Source organism: Ursus arctos, unplaced genomic scaffold (assembly GCF_023065955.2).
Source record: "Ursus arctos isolate Adak ecotype North America unplaced genomic scaffold, UrsArc2.0 scaffold_5, whole genome shotgun sequence".
Lineage (NCBI taxonomy): Eukaryota > Metazoa > Chordata > Mammalia > Carnivora > Ursidae > Ursus > Ursus arctos.
This window is the reverse complement of record NW_026623067.1, coordinates 89,331,995-89,349,176: the sequence shown is the minus strand read 5'-3', so window position 1 is coordinate 89,349,176 and position 17,182 is coordinate 89,331,995. Positions and strand designations below refer to the sequence as shown.

Genomic DNA, 17,182 nt, shown 5'->3' with positions numbered 1-17,182 from the left:
TAAAAAAAGTAATCTCTGCTTTTTAAAAAAGTGTCATTTTAGTAGGGCAAAGAGCAGAGTAACAGGCTCAACGCTTCAGGGAAAAGGGAGCGAGAGGGGAGCGTGTGTCGGCGGCGCGGCTCTTGCCTGTCCGTGCGCGTGGAGCCGTGTGCGCGCGTGTCTGCACCGCGTGTGCCGAGCGCGCGCGGCCGGGGCTCCGGGCTGGGCCTTCGGGTGCTCCCGACCCCGGGCTGCCCGCGGCCTGGGGGGCGGGCGGCGGCGGCGGGGCTGCGGGCCGGGCGGGGCGGTGCGCACAGGCGGCGGCGGCGGCTCTTTGTGCGGGCGTGCGGCTCCGCGCCGCCGACAGGCACCATTTTCTGCTCCGCTCGGGACAGGCACATAAAAGGGAAGGCGGCTGCCGCCGTCGCCGTCCTCTTTCCCTCAGATGCCCTCTGCCGCAGGTTTATTATTACAGTACGGGCCGCGCCGCCTCCCCTCGCGGCCTGGCGGCCTGCCGGGCCGTGCAGCGCCCTGGCCGCCTTCACGCCTGGCGCGCCCCCAAACCGCCTCCTCCGCCTCCTTATTTGTCTGAAAAGCAACCGCACGTCGAGGCGGAGAAGCCCGCCGGGGGCGGGAGAGGCCGGGCCGGGGTGTGTGCGCGCCGTGCTCCGGGGCGGGGCCGGGGCGGCGCGCCGGTCGGTCTGCGGGGGCCCCTCCGTCCCCCAGGGGCCCGGCGGGGCGGGGGGCGGCGCGGCGAGGGGCGCGCGGGGCGCGGGGTGCGGGGCGCTCGCCGGCGGCCCGGGGCGCCGATTCCTGCCGAGTAAGCAGTCCGCTCGGCCGCGGCCGCACCGAGCGGCGAGGCTGGGGCGCTGGCGCCGCGCCAGCCCCGTCAGAATTAGCTCATTGTTCGCCGGCACGCTGGCGGCGGGGAGGGGGCTCCTGGAGAAAGACACACACTTGGAGAGCGCGAGGCAGGGAGACCTTCCCCTCCTTCGTCCCCACGGCCGCACTTCTTGGAAGTGAAGCCGGTTTGGGTTTTGCTTCCCTTCCCCCTCCTCTCTCCTCTTCCTCCACCCCTTTCCCCTCCCCCTCCCCCCCCCCCCCCCAGCTGTCTTTCGAGCATGATGCCCTTTTTCATCCCCATTTGTGTTTCAGGTGTAGAGAGGAGAGAGTGAGCAGGGAGCGGGGCTTTTGTCTGTAAGTATATGCTGTTCCCATCCCCGGCCGGGAGCGCTGCTTTCTCTTTTGTGTCGATTTCTTGCCATTGCTCTTCGCTGGACCCTTCCACCCTGCAGAGTTCATGCTTCTTCCCTCTAAATTTTAAAGAGCTGAAGCGTGTACCTTGAAGAAATTCTGGCATTTTGGCCCTGCTGCATTAAGGCTGGAATTTAACTTGGGCTTTCTTTCTTTCTTCTTCTTCTTTTTTTTTTTTTAATGCACAAGTTAAGAGGGAGAATTCTTTTGGGAAGGGGTGGGGTTTTATGCTTGCTGGTGTGGTTAATTTTCGTTCTTCTTGCTCATAAAGCATTGTTAGGAACTGTTTTGTTTCTTCGCATTCGATGCACTCTGGTGCATGCACCCCTACCCCCTTTAGTAAATGAATTGGTGTCCCTCCCTCCGTACACTTGATTGCTCTCTCCGCGCTGCTGCCGCCGCCGCCAAGGGTCTTCTCAGGCGTTCGATCTTGCAACACTTTTTCTGCATTTTCTTATAAAGCAGTGAAACTTTGGGGGAGGGAGGGCTTAAAAATAAATGACTGCTTTCTGCTCGATGATGATAATAATCTGATTTGCATTTATGTGTCTCTATGATAACATTATAGGAAAACTCTAAGAGCTTATGATCCCCTCTTGGAGAACTTTTAGTTTCTTCATTCATCTTAATTTTGGTCATAACTTATGTTAACAAAGGAACCGTGTTCTGACATAAAGGCTGAGAGGAAATCACTGCAGCATAAGCATTAGTGTTTGTTTGCTATAAAGAGAAGGGCATAATGGTGTATATTCCTGACTCCCCCCCCCCCCAGTGTAGTTTTTTTTTTTTTTTTTTTAAACACGGGAGGTTATGTAATGCAGTGCCATTTCCAAAAATATCCACTCTGAGGCATTACACTACACGGTGGACGGCTGATTCCTATTCTGCTGTCTTGATTGCAAATATACTGCCAGTAGTATGTCTGGGAACAAAGAGCAGCCAGAAAACAATCTATTTTTATCGCTTGGTTCTACTTTTAAGTTGCTAAACCTTTTGAACTTCTTCAATTTAAAGATGAACTGAACACTAAGAATAGCCCAGGACGCTGCAAAGCCCTGTACCAGGGTTTCCTTTGTCCCCTATTTAAGCCTATAGACCCTTGGGAAGCTCTCTCAGAAGCCCCAGTGGTTACGAGAATTTGCATGTAACTTAACCACAGAAAATGGTCATTTGTCTGTAACCTCTAAACAGGCATTTTTCATTTGCTGACCTGTAGTGAGGCGATTTGTCTACTGTATTTAAACGTATTTTGCAGGTTGGTCTCCCTGGACTGAAGAGAGGGAGGGTGCAAGGCCAAGACTGTTAACGATTCTCAAAATGGTAAGAACGGGTCGTCAGAGGAGATTCTCAGTGATTGTTGTCAGTCCTTTCATGTAAATATCAACCACCCGCCTGCATCCGGCCTCAGCCCCTTATTGTTCTGACCCCATGTGACCTTTCAAAGGCTCGCTCTCCCGCCGGTGGGAGCTCTGCAGTACGGCAGCGTATATGAACTGCATGTGGCGAATTAGATCTTTTGATTTGCAGTCATTTTGAATAGAAAACTGAAATTCCTCTTTCAGAAGCGAAGATTTATTTAACTTGAACAACGGAAACCGTTCTGTTCTTTAAGAAGAGTCATGTGTTGTGACATGCACTGAAGAGGTGGCACTGAAGAGGTGGCGACACTAGGTCTCAGACAAAGCCGTGGGTCCTAGTTTAGAGATAGCGAGAACTTACCCACGGAGTAGGAGTCTGGGTCCCGCTCATCAAACAGCCGCCGTGTCTGCTCTCCTTAAGAGCAGTGGCCGTGCGGAGCACGGACTTTGACTTGCATATACTCTGTCTTCGTATCTCCAGTGGTATCAGCAGTGATAGTTTTTGTGCATTTATCCTTTCACTTCTGAGAGGCGTCTGCTCAGTTTTAGAAGTCAAGCATGCTACCGCCAAAGGAAAGTGTGACTATTTCAGACCAGTAGTATGATCCACAGAGAGGGTAGTTCCGTGTTTGATGACTGATTAAAGAGCAAAGGAGATGAAATACACATTAGAAGCAGCTGAATACGTATATGATCTATGAAAATGTCCTCCTTGGAAGTAAGGTTGGACTGCAAAGAATAATAGAGATGTCCTGCAACTTTTCAGTTCAGTACAACGTGTCCACTACAGATGTTTATGCTCTCTAAAGCACCTCTTTGCCACTTAGAATGTGTGATTTCCAAATTTAGTTTTAGGTTTTTTTTTAAACGAGGGTGGAATTTAATGAATCAAAATTGAATCTGATATACTTGATGTTTTCTTTGAGAACAACCCAAGTATAAGCTTCCAAGGAGGAGAATGAATCAGAGCAATTAAATGAGTTCAGTGTGAATCCTATTAGCAAATAAGCCCTTTATTTTTTGTGTATACCTCACCTGTCAGTTCAACAGGTGGGTGGGTGTCAAATCCTCAAGTAAAATAGCTCTCGCTTGGACTTAGAGCGTAATGGCCAAATTTAAGGAACTTGAGGTGGAAGGGCAAAACGGGTGGACAGAAAATTAAACTGGTCAGTGGGTTTTGTGCAAACGGTTCCTAACTTCATATTAAATTCCTAATCAGTCATTGGCGTAGTGCTAGGATGGTAATAAAATGAACTGCCTCAAAGTATTTTTCTTTTTCTTTTTACTGAGACTGACCCCATCAGCTTGTCTTGTACCTCTTTATCTAGAATCTTACCCTCTGTGTCACTGTAGGTAGACCATGAAAGTTCACGTATGTTGTAATATGTCAGGTGACCAGTTTGGTTAAACATCAATTTGACCGCTAACCCTGCCAGAACTAGCGCTATAGGTCAGGCTCGGAGAGTAAATATCATGTTTCTGCATTGGTGAGTGGAATGAGCTTCGTGAAAGGCCAGCTTGTGTGCCAAAGCTGAGAATGAAAGTTGGAACGCTTTGAATGCAGAAGAGTAAATCTGAATTATTATTACATGTTGTTAATTTCTTACAGTTGTCCTTTATGTATGGTGGCAGAATGAGAAATCACAGTTTGTTGCTCTTGGAAGGATTTTTGCCCATGGAAAAATTCTCACAACTTTTTGGTGATCCTTTCATCAAGATGTCAGTCCCTCTTGGCAACAGCCCATTGCCTGAAATGAAACCACCGACAGTTATTGTCTGTGGGTGATTCCAAGTAACTTTCTAGCAATTCGCTTATTCCGGGAGGCCTGAGCTCTTAGAAGTCTTTGCATATATTAATGTTAAAAAAAAAAGTTTCCGTTTTATTCTTTAAAAAACTGTTATTAATGGCACCTCCTTTTCTCCTTTTTGGCAAAATGAGGTAATTTTCCTTCCTTGATTAAAACTGGAATTCCTTGTTGATCTCTGTAACTGGCTTACTTAAAGACTTAGCCTACACACAATAGAAACTTTGGCTAAGGAAGCATAGATCGAACACAGGGCCACCTCTGGGAAATATATGAACATGCCTTTTCTGTTAAATGTGTATTTCCATTTACATAATTTAAAACACTAGAGAGGATCTAATTTCAGTGTATTTAGCTGGTTTAGTTAAGGGCTTATGACAAATACAGATTTATAATCAGCTCACTCCAGGGTAAGAAATAACTGGTAGACCTCAGAATTCAAAATAAAGTGGTTCAGTATCTCGACATTTTACATACCCTAAAATGGTGATGTTTCACAACAACAGTTTAAGAAACTCGAGAATCCTAGAGTGCCTTTGCATTATCAAAAAAATACAACCACTTTGTTAACTCTCCCAGGCACTAATCACATTGTATTCTGTGTGGGGGACTCTGAGCACAATTCCCAGGGGGAGGGGTGGCACCATGTATATACAGATTACAGTGTATTGTGTTATACAACTCAGTACTGTTAGAAGGTGTAATTTTGAGTATAGTTTGCTGTGTCTTAGTTGACCAGAGTGTTCTTTTCAATAATGCATTCCCGAACTTAGGTTATCTAGTAAACGTGCATTTTTCCAGGTGCCCATTATTTATTTATTTATTTTTGCAATTAACAAGTTATTGTGAGTCTGCAGAGACTGTCCGTATTTCTTTAATTTATATTTGGCTTTTTGCTGAATTTGAATTTCTAAGATATATTTTATATGGTTTTTTGGTATTTAGGGTTTTTTTTATTTTAAAGGTACTTGCTTCAGATACATCAATGAGAAGAAAATACTTAAGAATGAGCAGATGATCTTATTGAATAGTTTGAAAAAATGAATTATTTAATCCAATGTCAAGGTTAAGTCCCGATTTTCCACGTGACTACCCTCTGTGCAGTAAACTTGCCTGTGCGTTTGTGTGTGTGTGGACTCACAGTGGCACACACATGGACTCATCATGTTTTACTAGAGATCTAGGAACTGGAACAATTTAAGTTCTCGCTAAGGCTGATGCTGAGCTTTTCAAAAAGATGAGTTGACTCTGTTGTACCGTTCATAGAGCTCTGCTTTTTGTACTGTCTGTGAAGTGGCATTCATGGGCTTACAAGGAGACTCTTTCAATAATCTCTCCATTAACATAAGGTTTTCTTGTTTAAAGAGAAAGACAAAGATTGAGGAGGGATGAGGTCCTATTGGTAGCTGTGCCATTGGGCTTTGGAATGTGAATTTACAGTTGATTGTGGAGATGCTGAGGACTGCCTGCACCTAGGAGGGGAATTTTATACAGTGTTGTCTTACACAAGGCCCTCCCACACACGGTGAGGGGGAGACCGGGGGTTGTTTGGGGAATTAGGACGGGAGGGATTTTCTATCCAGCTTTAACCCCAGTCCAGCTTCCTCTTGAGTTATGTAGATAATTCAGACAGGAGAAGGCATTTGAGCAGAAATCTTGGAATAAACAGCTACTCAGAGTGTTACTCTATTTTAACCTGATAGAATTCTTAAAAACTTGTATGTAAAGCAGATCATCGTAAGTACATTAAAGGAATTCACTTTATTTTAAATCTTAGAAAAATACACCTCTGAGATGTGAATACTTCAAAAAAATATGAGTACTTCACTACATTAGATGAGCAAACTCTAGATGATGAGCATTCATCCGCTTCGGATTGACTGGGGAGTCTGGGGGTGAAATACTGGCTTTCCTGGGTCCGGCACATTTTTTTCTTAGTGGTATTCCTGGCTGAAAAGTCTTTTAAGGTCTCATCCTCACAGCCAAAGTGAAATGGAGCATTGACGTAGTTATTGGAATAATTATGCTTACAACAAACAAAAACCTTGATTTCCTGGTTCATCTTGGTTATTCAAAATGTTGCTGGAGTGAAAGAGGAGTGGGAAGGATTTATTTGCCTGAATGTCTGTGTAATTCCTTTGTTATACAGGAAAAGACTAGGGATAAGGAAATCTTATCAGTGAATCCAATTTGAATATACCAGAGGAAATATATTGAATGTACTTGGACTATGTCATCTTGATCAAGATATATTAAAAGATTCCAATTTTAAACTGCTCCTTTGCTTTGAACTGGAAAGCAGATTAACCATAAATCTTAGCTCACATCAGCAGAAATTATGGTTGCTAAAAATACCATTTATTGGGTCTAAATGTATCTGAAATGGATATTTCTGGACATATTTTGCAGGTAGGGACAGCTTTAAGGATTTCTGTCTCAGTGGTTTAAAAAATAGCAGTGACCCTGAAATTGATCGGCTAGTGCATGACACGCATTAGCAGCTCTAATGGTTTGGGATTTAAGCATTAACATGGCTCTCAACTAAATTCTAACTATCAGTTCAGTTATTAGTAGCAATGACATGGTATTAACCTGGGTGTAACACTAGATTATACTCTCCTGCATTATTTGTTGGTTAGATCCTATTCATTTCTTCCGTTGACCAAATAAATCATAGGCTCCCAGAGGGTTTATAAACTTCATATGCAGTGCTTAATAAAGTTTGAAATAGGTTAGAAGCTCAATAAATATTGGGTTGGAGTTTTAGAAATTCATCCTTAACGACGTAATCATGTTTAGTTTTGGTGATCTGGAAGTAATTTGCATCCTTACCTTCTTCTACAAGCTAGGAAGTTGGAAGTGAATGTAATTTTAGTTTTCAGAGTAAATTATTTCCCATTATTTGTAACAAGAGACAAAGTTTGTGGTTAGGCCGTAAAGCCACCTGCCGAGGGAGTGGCTTGCAGGTGCTCGCTGACCAGCTTGTAGAGCCACACTTGGCTCAATCTGGTGACATGCTAGGGTTGACCCAGCTGTGGTGCTCAGAGCTCACAGCAACTTCTCCTTTAGCTATAAAAATCCCCTCTGGGATCCAGGAGGAGCTCTGACCCCAGTACTGGAACTTTAAAGTCCTCACTCACTTCTAGTATAACCTGATTCTGTGATATTATGAAAATGACCCTGAGAACACAAAGGTGCTGTGAATGAAAACACTTTAGAGAATGAGCAGCGTTAGTGGTAGGATTGGGCGTCGATTCCCATGCCAACTGAACAAGTATTTTTTGAGCATCTTATCTGTGCTTGGTTCTTTCGCTTTACAGAAGATGCACGCTTGGCCTCTGCCCTCAGTTGTCTTCTATTTTAGTTGTGGAAGGAAGACTAACGTGTGGCAAATTTAATGTCATGCGGTATAATCCAGTTCTAAATCGTAAGATGCAGAAGAATATTAGTGGGCACTGGGGAATGGGGATGATAGGGGAAAATTTTTTTGAGAAGGTAGAAATTAAGCTAGACCCAGAGATGGCAAATATGCACGCAACCACTAACTCCTACTACACCAGTGGCCGACATTGCTAATCAAGCTTGATACTCTATTATTATTCAGCCTGAATATGATTTCAAAATCCTCAGTATAGAGTTTAATAATAAGGGATTGGGGTTGTCATTAAATTTGAAACCTAGAAGTGGACTGTTTGCTCCTTGAGAGCAGGTACTATGCCTTCCTAAGCTTTCTATCCCTAGGGCTTACCACTAGTCCTTAATAATTATTAAGTGAATGAAGAATTAAAAATATTTGTTTAGATTTAGAAGAGAGAGAAGTGATTTCCAGATCAAGGGAGTACATTAGAAAGGTTTGCTTGCAAGAGTAAGCATCCTGCGTTCTCATACAGTAGGGACTGTCCTCCTGCCTATTTAGGGCCTCTGTGCTGTCACGGACAGACCTCACAAACTAGAGCTGGAAGTCAGGACTTGATGTGCTAAGCCAGAGGGAGCCAGGACGCCAGCATCCTGAAGATGACCCAGGGCTGTCAGTCACGTTCCAACCTGTCACGTTCTTTGCCTTTTGACTGTGCCCCATAGAAAAGATCACAGACTTCCATATACTTCTGGTTAGATGTAAGCTTATTGTGTTGCTGCCCCTCCCTGTCCTCGGGCTGGGGTGGAGTGCTGGAGAGAAGACCCCTAGCTGCAAGGAGCTGGGAGGGAAGAAGGGAGCCCAGTTAACCTCTTTCTCATGAGAAGGTGGTAGCACTTCCCCTGGCAAATTCCAGCAGCCTCGTCAGTGCCCGTGTGGCCAGAGAGGACATTGCTGCTGTGCCAGCACCGCACTTCCCTTCTGTGAGGCTAACTGGGGGGAGCCATGTGCTAATCAGTTGCAACCACATGGACCCAGTTGGTTCTCTCTCTCCACTTCTTCCTGATTCACCAGACATACTTACTCAAAATTCAAGCCAACACTGACATCATCATCATCATCAAACTGTTTATATTTTGAGGCCTGCAGGCTGTTACTAAGTTAGTCAATAGTCTAGTGGCCGTTTGAAGGGAATCTCATCGCATGATACACAAAAGTTGGGGAAAGCCAAGACTGAGAAGGAGTTTTCTGGAATTTCTTCTGGATACAGCACAGACTCCTAGCTTAGAATACATCAGCTTCGAGATTTTCAATGTGACATGATTTCACTAGCTCTAAGCTCTTTTAGTCCCTTCAGATGTGGCTGGACTTACCCGATTCTTTTCATTAAAGTAACATAAGTAAGCCTCATTCCTTGAATTCTTTATGCCTACTCTCACCTCATACTTCTAAATAATTTACTTTTTAATTTCTGTGTGTAGAGCTTCGTAAGTTTAATTTCTGTGACTGGGCAGTCATGCCAAGAACTATGTAAACGAATCTTTTATTTCTAACCGCGATGGAATATATTTTCCTAGAGGGACCAGCCACTTGTTACTCAAACCATACCCCAGGAGTGCCTCCTGAGTCTTTGCTTACATCCTAGAAAGAATGCTCCTTCTGACAAAATAAAGCCATTCTTCGAGACTGAGTTTAAATGACAGTTCCTCTACGAGACAGCCCTGCACATCCAGCAGGAATGCTCTCATGCTCCCTGTGCAAGCACCACACTTAGAACATTCTGCTCGCTGACTGCCTTATTTCTGCCCATGTGTTTTCTACCCTCCAAGACTTTAACTGGAAACAAGAACACTGACCCTACTAAATGAGCACCATCCCTCTTTTTGGTAGCAGCTGAGGCTGTGATGCCTTGGTTTTGTTTTGTTTTTTTCTTTTCCTCTACAGTCAGGATGGTGAATTCTGATGTGGAAAAGTTTCATCACTAAGAGGGAACTCTAGAACAGCTAGTGAAGTTGATTGGCATTCTCTTTCCACAAAGAACATTGACATGTTCTAAATGGGACCTTGGAACAGAACCCACGACATCTCTGAACCAGTCTGATCGCTGCTTCAGTACCTATCTAGGAACTGGCACATCCTTAGTGATCAATAAATGTCTGTGGAATAAATGAATGAGTCAATAGTCGTGGATACAGGGAGATTTGTTATTTCTGGGCAGAACCATGTGACTCACTTTGAGATTTATGGCAGAATTGTGACAGCTCAGGTTATAAAGCTTATGGCCCAGGAAATGAGGTGAGCACGGACAGGTTCTGAATTCACTACTGCAAAGCCCCCCTTCCCTGATCAGTAAGGAAGGCTCAGTGTCCGGGGCGGTAGGGGATAGTGAAATGAAATGCAAACACACTACAGAAACAGCTCCCTTCTTTTACATGTCTTTCAACAGAAGAGATCCTAAGAGAGTCCGAAAAGTTCACTTGGCATGGTCGGCCAAAGAGAAATCTCATTCTGGGATAGAGTCACACATCTCCAGAACATGGGCTGTGCGGCGCCGTTCCATGTGGGGCCATTAACGCTGTTTCCCCAGCAGTTCCGCACTCCGTGTGTCAGCAGCCTGACCCAGGCAGTCGTGACAGCAGAGCGTCATCAGCTCTGGTGTCACGAGGTAATGAAATCTTCATAAATAAAATTATTGCCTTTCACTCCCTGAGAGTGGTTTCCATTCTAAGCATTGTGCCCTAAAAAGTGTTAGGATTATCTAGCTGGAGAGGGTTTGAACCCTTGATTTTAGACTGCTCGTTCAACATTTCATCCTTACTTCCGTAGACTAAAATACAAATGTGACTTGTGTTTGAAAAGGAGAAAGAGAAGATACGTAAGAGAATGTGGCCAATGAAAGGAAGGGCTGTTTGCCCCGCTGAAGCTGGACTTGGGGACTAGAGCCGTTGATGGGAGAGACAGAGAGAGAGGAGCTGAGTAGTCGCTGCCAGTAATAGTATGAGCCAAAGACTCATACCAATAAGTGATTAAAACAAGAGGGAGATTCATAATGTGCACCGAAGTTTGGTGTGGTTGTCCAGGTCTAGCTCCACTCCCTTCTCCACTGCAACCCATACTCAGATCACCATCACACACCACTGTCCTTTGATTACTGGGGCAGGTAACAGCCTTCCTGTCTGAATTGTGTTTGATACAATGCCAGCAGGGAAAAGTACTGCAGTCCGGTGGCTGAACAGAGAGAAATCTACAGAAGTTATTGTGTTTAAAGTGGGTCCAGGCATTTTGAGGACGCTTTTGTTGGACAGAGTCAGTGTCGGATATAGAGCCTGTCCTTGGACAGGAAAGAGGAGAAATTAGAAGAGGACAGGGCATCTTTGGCAGCCAACATCCAGAACTGTCAAGGAAAAGCTCGAGTGAGTCGTTAGATGGATAAAACTTACTAAAGTATTAATAAACATGACCCAAGTAAGGGATTGTTATTAAATACTTTTCCAAGAAGTACTGTTTCGTGCCTTTCATTAAGTGATCATAGTGAAAGTTACCCAGAAGGCTTACTGGGACCATGATCTGGAAGTCTGTTCTTGTTTTGCTAGGCAGTTGCTGAATCTTAGTGTATCAGTGTGCTGTGTGGGCTTGGCCGCACATGGTTGAACACTTAGCCTCGTGCCTCCTGCATTGTGGGCACGCAGTGAATACTGGCGGAAAGGATGAAGAGTGCAGGGAATGGAACCACTCTTTGAAACATGCACTCTCAGGGACTTCCAACTGTATGGTTCAGGGAATTCAAATTTGAAAAGATGACTTAATTATAAGACCACTCCCTTCCTGGATAGACATCCCAGGATTTGGCAGCTTAGTTCTAAAAAAAAACTTTTTTGAAAAAAAACGTGTTTGCTACTTTGGCACTTGCAGCCCGGATTAATGGGATGTACTCTTGATAAAATGTTCATTCTATAGGATGGAAAGCTACCTACCAGATATTCAAGACCTCACAGAAAGGAGGTATGTAGTACATATTTTTTGATTAATTGGCTGGATAGTTGAGATTATATGCCCAACCAATTCAGTTACTCCAGCATCAGAAATTCTGCCCACATCATCTCTGAGTTCTTCTGGGCATAACTGTGATCCTTAATTACCTGGGTTTGACTCTTTCTGAAGCCTAGATGCTGTGGACCATAACTGAGTCTCCATTTCATGCTGCCCTGTGGAGAGCTGGGTCTAATTATACATCATGAAATGCCCCTGGCCCTTGGATATTTTGCTCACTTCTTGATAATAGAATCTTAAATGGTTCTGATCTTGTTATCAAGGTCTGGGAGCCAAGTCTCCACATCTTTTCATCTTTATTAAGCATATTCCTTTTCCTTTTTTTTTTTTTTAAATGAGGACTGCTTTTTAAACTTTAATTTTATTATATGAAGCTTAACTGTCTACACTGTCACAATCAATTCAATCAGAAATTCAATTAAACTTGTTCTTTGGCATCATAGAAATAATTCATCTGATTATTAATGTGGATTTTTACTAAATTGATCAGCTACTCTTACATTGCTTAGAGAAAGCCAGAGGGACGCCATATCTTTCAGTGTGATTGAATACAGCACTCCACACGTAATCTGGGGATCAAATGCTACGTACCTTGTTATCTATTATTTAGTACCTTCATGATGGTAATAACTAATAATTGGCTTCTTAGCCCATCTCTGTTTTTCCATTTTTCTTTCTTAGAACGATCTGCATTTCTACATTAATTAAAAGCTTCCAAATGGAATCAGGTTAAATTTGTTTTTCTGAATACCATTCTTGGTAGTTTATACACTGTCTCTCTGGGCAAATGTGTTTATTTTCTTCCTCAATTAGGATCACTTTATATTTTTACCTAGTAGAATTGACTCTTGAACAACACAGGTTTGAGCTGCACTGGTCCACTTATATGCAGATTTTTTTTTTTTTTTTTTGATAAATACAATACAGTACTGTCAGTGTATTTTTTTTTTTATGATTTTCTTATTTCCTTTTCTCTAGCTTATTTTGTGAGAATACAGTATATAATATATATGATGTATGAAATGTGTGTTAATTAACTCTGTTACTGTAAGGCTTCCAGTCAACACTAGGCTATTAATAGTAAGTTTGGGGAGAATCAGAAGTTATACACAGATTTTTGACTGCTCAGGGCCTTGGGACCCCTAACCCCCATGTTGTAAAAGGGTCAACTATATATGGTTTGCATATTTGAAGATCATTGATAAAATTTTAATTCTCCTTTAAGCAGTTTGTTTTTAAATGGAAATGTTGAAAAGCAAAGTTACAGTGAATGTGATTCCAAATACATTTGATGAAGGAAAGCTATTCTGAATTCGATTGTGCTTTGCTAGGCCATCTGAGAAGTTGTTTGAGAGTTCATTTGGGGGTCATATTAAAACAATTTGGTTTCTCAGCAAATGCCCTTTGTAATTAGCTACAGTGATTGCTAGATACTTGTTTTGTTCTAAATATTTCCTGCCAGGGAAAATTGAAAAAAGACAAAACTGTGATGACCAGCGTAGCTTGCGTTTAATCCGAAGTCTTAACGTAACCAAGGTAGAGTTTCTGCTCTAAGAGCAGTCTTCCCTCAAGGACTGTAGCCACACACGGCTACTGAGAGCAAACCCTCTCTGCCCTCAAACGGTGCTCACTGGTTTGTAGGTAAGGTATTTTTGAAGGCCAGCCAGTTATCAGAGACACAGGCAGCAGAGCGACAAATATTTCTGAGAAAACTCCTCTTGATAGTAGGTGTCAGAAATTCATCACTAGGGCAGTAAGCAGCGATGCTTAACACCTACTGTACTTGGGGGATTGAAAGCAGACCCCGACTCACACGGGAGCTCATGGTGGCACTCCAGGTGGCTCTGGGGAAGTGGCAGAGAAGCTCCATGTTGACGGACTGTATTCTGTGAGAGAGGAGAGGCTGGGTTATGTGACCTTGGGCAGACTCCCTGACTGCTCTTCCTCAGTATTCTCATCTGTAAAATGGGGAGGATGGTGTGCCTGACGCTGCTGCCAGCACTGTATTGATGCGTGTCATCCTCGGGGCCACACCGTGAGGATTCAATCAGTGCACCTGGGAAGTACGCCTAAAAACATAACGACCCCGCGTGTGCGTTTCCACAGAAAACTGCGGGTTCCCAAATTTACGTGCTCTGCCTGTGCGGGTTCCAACAACTCCTGTTTACTGCCCGTGGTTGTCTTCCTTCGGAGAAGTAGAGTTTTGATGACTGGTTTACAGTGAAAGAGTGGGGTGAAAAACCACAAAGAGGAGGTGGAAGTATTCTGTTGGAGAGTGCAGATGCAGCCGGCACTTGGAAGGAAGGCCTGGGTTTCCAATACTACCCTTCTCTTGTCACTGAGAGTCTAAGTCGGGGAGCGCAGCCGCCTCATTTGGCATTCCTTCTGCACTTATCTTCACGCTCTGGAGATAGTTGATTCTTCAGGGACTCCCAGCCCTGAGACACCGTCAGTTTGGGCTGGTGACTGCCCCTTTGGGTCTTCTTGGCTTCCCATAGTACTGCCTGACTGAGTCCTCATCAGAGAGGAACCTCCTGAATCAGACCATGCCCACCCCCCTCTCCCACCACTACCCCCCCCCACCCCAGGCCCTCCAGTGGGGTTGAAAATCCAGATGGTGCAAAGGGGCACATCCATCCTAATCTGACTCTGTTCCTTTTAGGGGTTTTTTTGCCAGTTTTCATATGAAAGTCTTTCAGTGGCCTCTGTGTGACCTGAGCACTTAACAGCATGTGGGTACAGATCTGGCCATATTTTTCTTTTTTTTTTTTTTAAGCCAAACTTCTTATAAGATAATCAGCTAGCATCTGATTTAAATCAATTTTAATTACATCCTCTCACGATAGAAATGACTTTCCCTCCAAATTTGGTGATCTTTTATGATGCTGTTTTTTATTGAGGAGATATGATCTTAAATGATCAAGGCAGGGTGGGACACGCGTGGAGCTGCAAAATGATTTTTGCTCAGTGCTGGGGGGAGGGGGTGGTTTGCAGCTGCCAGGAGGAGAGGGCACACTGATGGAGAGAGTGAACAATTTCTTCGGGAATGAGCACTTTGGGACAAAATGCACACTTTCAGGAAAGCTCAGTCTTGAACATGTCAGCAAAAGGAATGCTTTGATATGTTCACAAACTCCTCAAAAGCAACTGGCTATCTCATCCTTCACCCAGACCAAGAAAAATTCAAATCCTTATGTTTAGATAAAAACAAAACAAAAAAACCTTACTACCCTTTGACTGACGGCTTTAACAAAAGAAACTGATATTTGAGGACTTTTTCTTCTATGTTGTTGGTGAAAATGTTCCTAAGATTTTAATGAGTAGCACATACTTTAGGACAAGAGGAAAGAAAAAATGGCATTCCTGTTGAGTAGAAATCAGACTTGTATCTTACAGTTATTTGAAGGTGAAACCTAGCATACCTAGAATTATTTAAACCAGCTAATAAAAGCAAGTCTAGATGTTTCCTGTTAACCTTGGAATGTGCTTGGAAGAAGTCCTGCTAACTCCCGATGTCTGGTATTGGAAAGCATGTCGGCAGCATTACCCTCGTTTGTGGCAGAGACTTTTGTTCAGAAATTCACACGTGCAGTTTGTTGTGCAGGGCACAATATCGTTTTCTTCTTTCTCTGTCTCCCTCTCTCTTCCATTCCCCTACCCACGTCCCTTCTCTTCTTTCACCTTAAAAGTCAGGAGAAACATTGTTAAGATGTAGTGTTTCTAATTTCTTAATTACAAGTGAAAACCCATTTCTATAAGGGAATAAGGTGGTCCAGACTTAGAAACTCAATGTGTTAAGTAAATATTTACTCTGATTCCACTCCAGGGAGGTAAAAGATTTTATTAACATATTTGTTGAGGTCCTGGGGGCAAGGAAAAGCTTATGTTGTGCTTAAATGCCTGAGGGGCCTTTTTTTTTTCTTTCTGCTAGTTAACAAAGGCCAGTATTTTTTTTTTCTGCTGAAAAGAGCAAATATCTTGTTTTGTGGCCTTTACTTTCTTATTGTTCATTCACAAACTGCTTAATCTCAAACCAGAGCTTTAAAAAGCTGCTTTATTTTTTCCCTTTGTTTGGAAAATCTCTTCTTAGATATCCCTTATGAGATTTGTTTCCAAGCTTTGTTCTTGTACTTTTCTTCTGGTTTACTGTGGGCTGTTATCAGCTGTTTGCACTTTGTTTTGTCTTCATCGCCAAAAAGAAAAACCGTCCATTAAGAGTCAGGATTTGAAGTGTTCAGCTTCATTCCTGGAGTCCAGTCCGCAGTTTGGCTCTGATTACTGTACCAGGCTGACCTCCAGCCCAGGGGAGGGTGCCTTGGCAGAAATCTGAGAATTCCTCGATCAGTGACTCCCTTTTTTGGATTTATGGAGTCTTTAGGTGGATTGCTTTGTGCTGAGCATGTTCCTGTTGGAAAGGAGGGAGGCTGGGCTGGGAGGAGGAGTTTGTGCCACGCACGTGTTTGCAGCCGACCGTGTTACCAGCTGCCGCCGCACCCTGCCCCCTGCCTTGAACCAGGCACCACCAAAGCCCTGACACATCACCCAGCAGTCTCAGAGAGCGGTGCAAAAGCAAAGCTGCATAGTAACGTTAACCTTTTGTGGGTTGCTCCTGACTTGATTCGTTGCTCCTCTTGAAGATCTTTGCTATTGTTCTTAGAAATCAAATTTTTAAAGACTCAGCAGCCAAACAAGCAGCTTATTACATTGTGGAACAGAGTGACTGGGAAAGCTCTTTGTGCTGACGGTTAATTTCACATGTAAACACTTTCGTTTTGTTGCCAGCGAGATTTCCTTTTCCTTCTCTGCCTCCTTGAAATCTAGAAATAAAATTCCACAGCTGTCAGGTTCCCACATACTCATCAGCGGCCTCTCAAGATGGCTTCACCACGAGCACAGTGAATTGAAAGGGTTCTACTGGGAAAGTCGCCACGGCTTGTTTCAGACACGCATCTTTTGCCTGCCTGACAGGTGATGTTGGCAGGAACTATTGTGCTGTGATAGAAGGTGGACATGTTCTGTGCCCATCGTGGACCCGTGCACCCGAAGCAAAGCGAAGGCCCGGGGGCTTACACAGCTGTGAGGCGGCCTCATCATCCTCCCTGGCCCACAGTTGGCTCCCGACCCCCATTTCTACAGGTTAAGAACTTGTCAGGCCACGAAAAAGCCGAGAGTGTCAGCCGGGGTTGGAACACAGCAGCGCCCTCAGAGGCCCCGTCTCCTGTCGAGCGGGAGGGCGTTCGCAGCCGAGTGCGACGGGCGGGTGTGGGGACGGGTTCTCGGTCCTGGCCGCTGGTACCACAGCCACCTCCCCGTGTCCTGGCCGCTGGTACCGCAGCCGGCTCCTGCGTCTGCACGCGCGCGTGTGCGGGAACCTAGGTGGC

At 44.2% G+C, this 17,182-nt stretch overlaps 1 protein-coding gene across 2 annotated transcripts in view; it reads left to right on the top strand.

Moving 5' to 3' along the window:
* Nucleotides 1-551: 551 nt before the first annotated feature.
* Nucleotides 552-17,182, top strand: part of NREP (neuronal regeneration related protein) — a 28,693-nt gene continuing 12,062 nt past the window's right edge. Inside the window, exons 1-3 of one of the 2 annotated variants that reach the window (XM_048221215.2) lie at nucleotides 552-629; nucleotides 1,135-1,176; nucleotides 2,489-2,553. In XM_048221215.2, the coding sequence (XP_048077172.1) occupies nucleotides 2,551-2,553 (3 nt within the window). In that variant the 5' untranslated portion in view covers nucleotides 552-629; nucleotides 1,135-1,176; nucleotides 2,489-2,550. Of the gene's footprint in view, nucleotides 630-828; nucleotides 951-1,134; nucleotides 1,177-2,488; nucleotides 2,554-17,182 lie in introns of those variants that run through there. The other variant, XM_057307347.1, reaches the window with a different exon arrangement.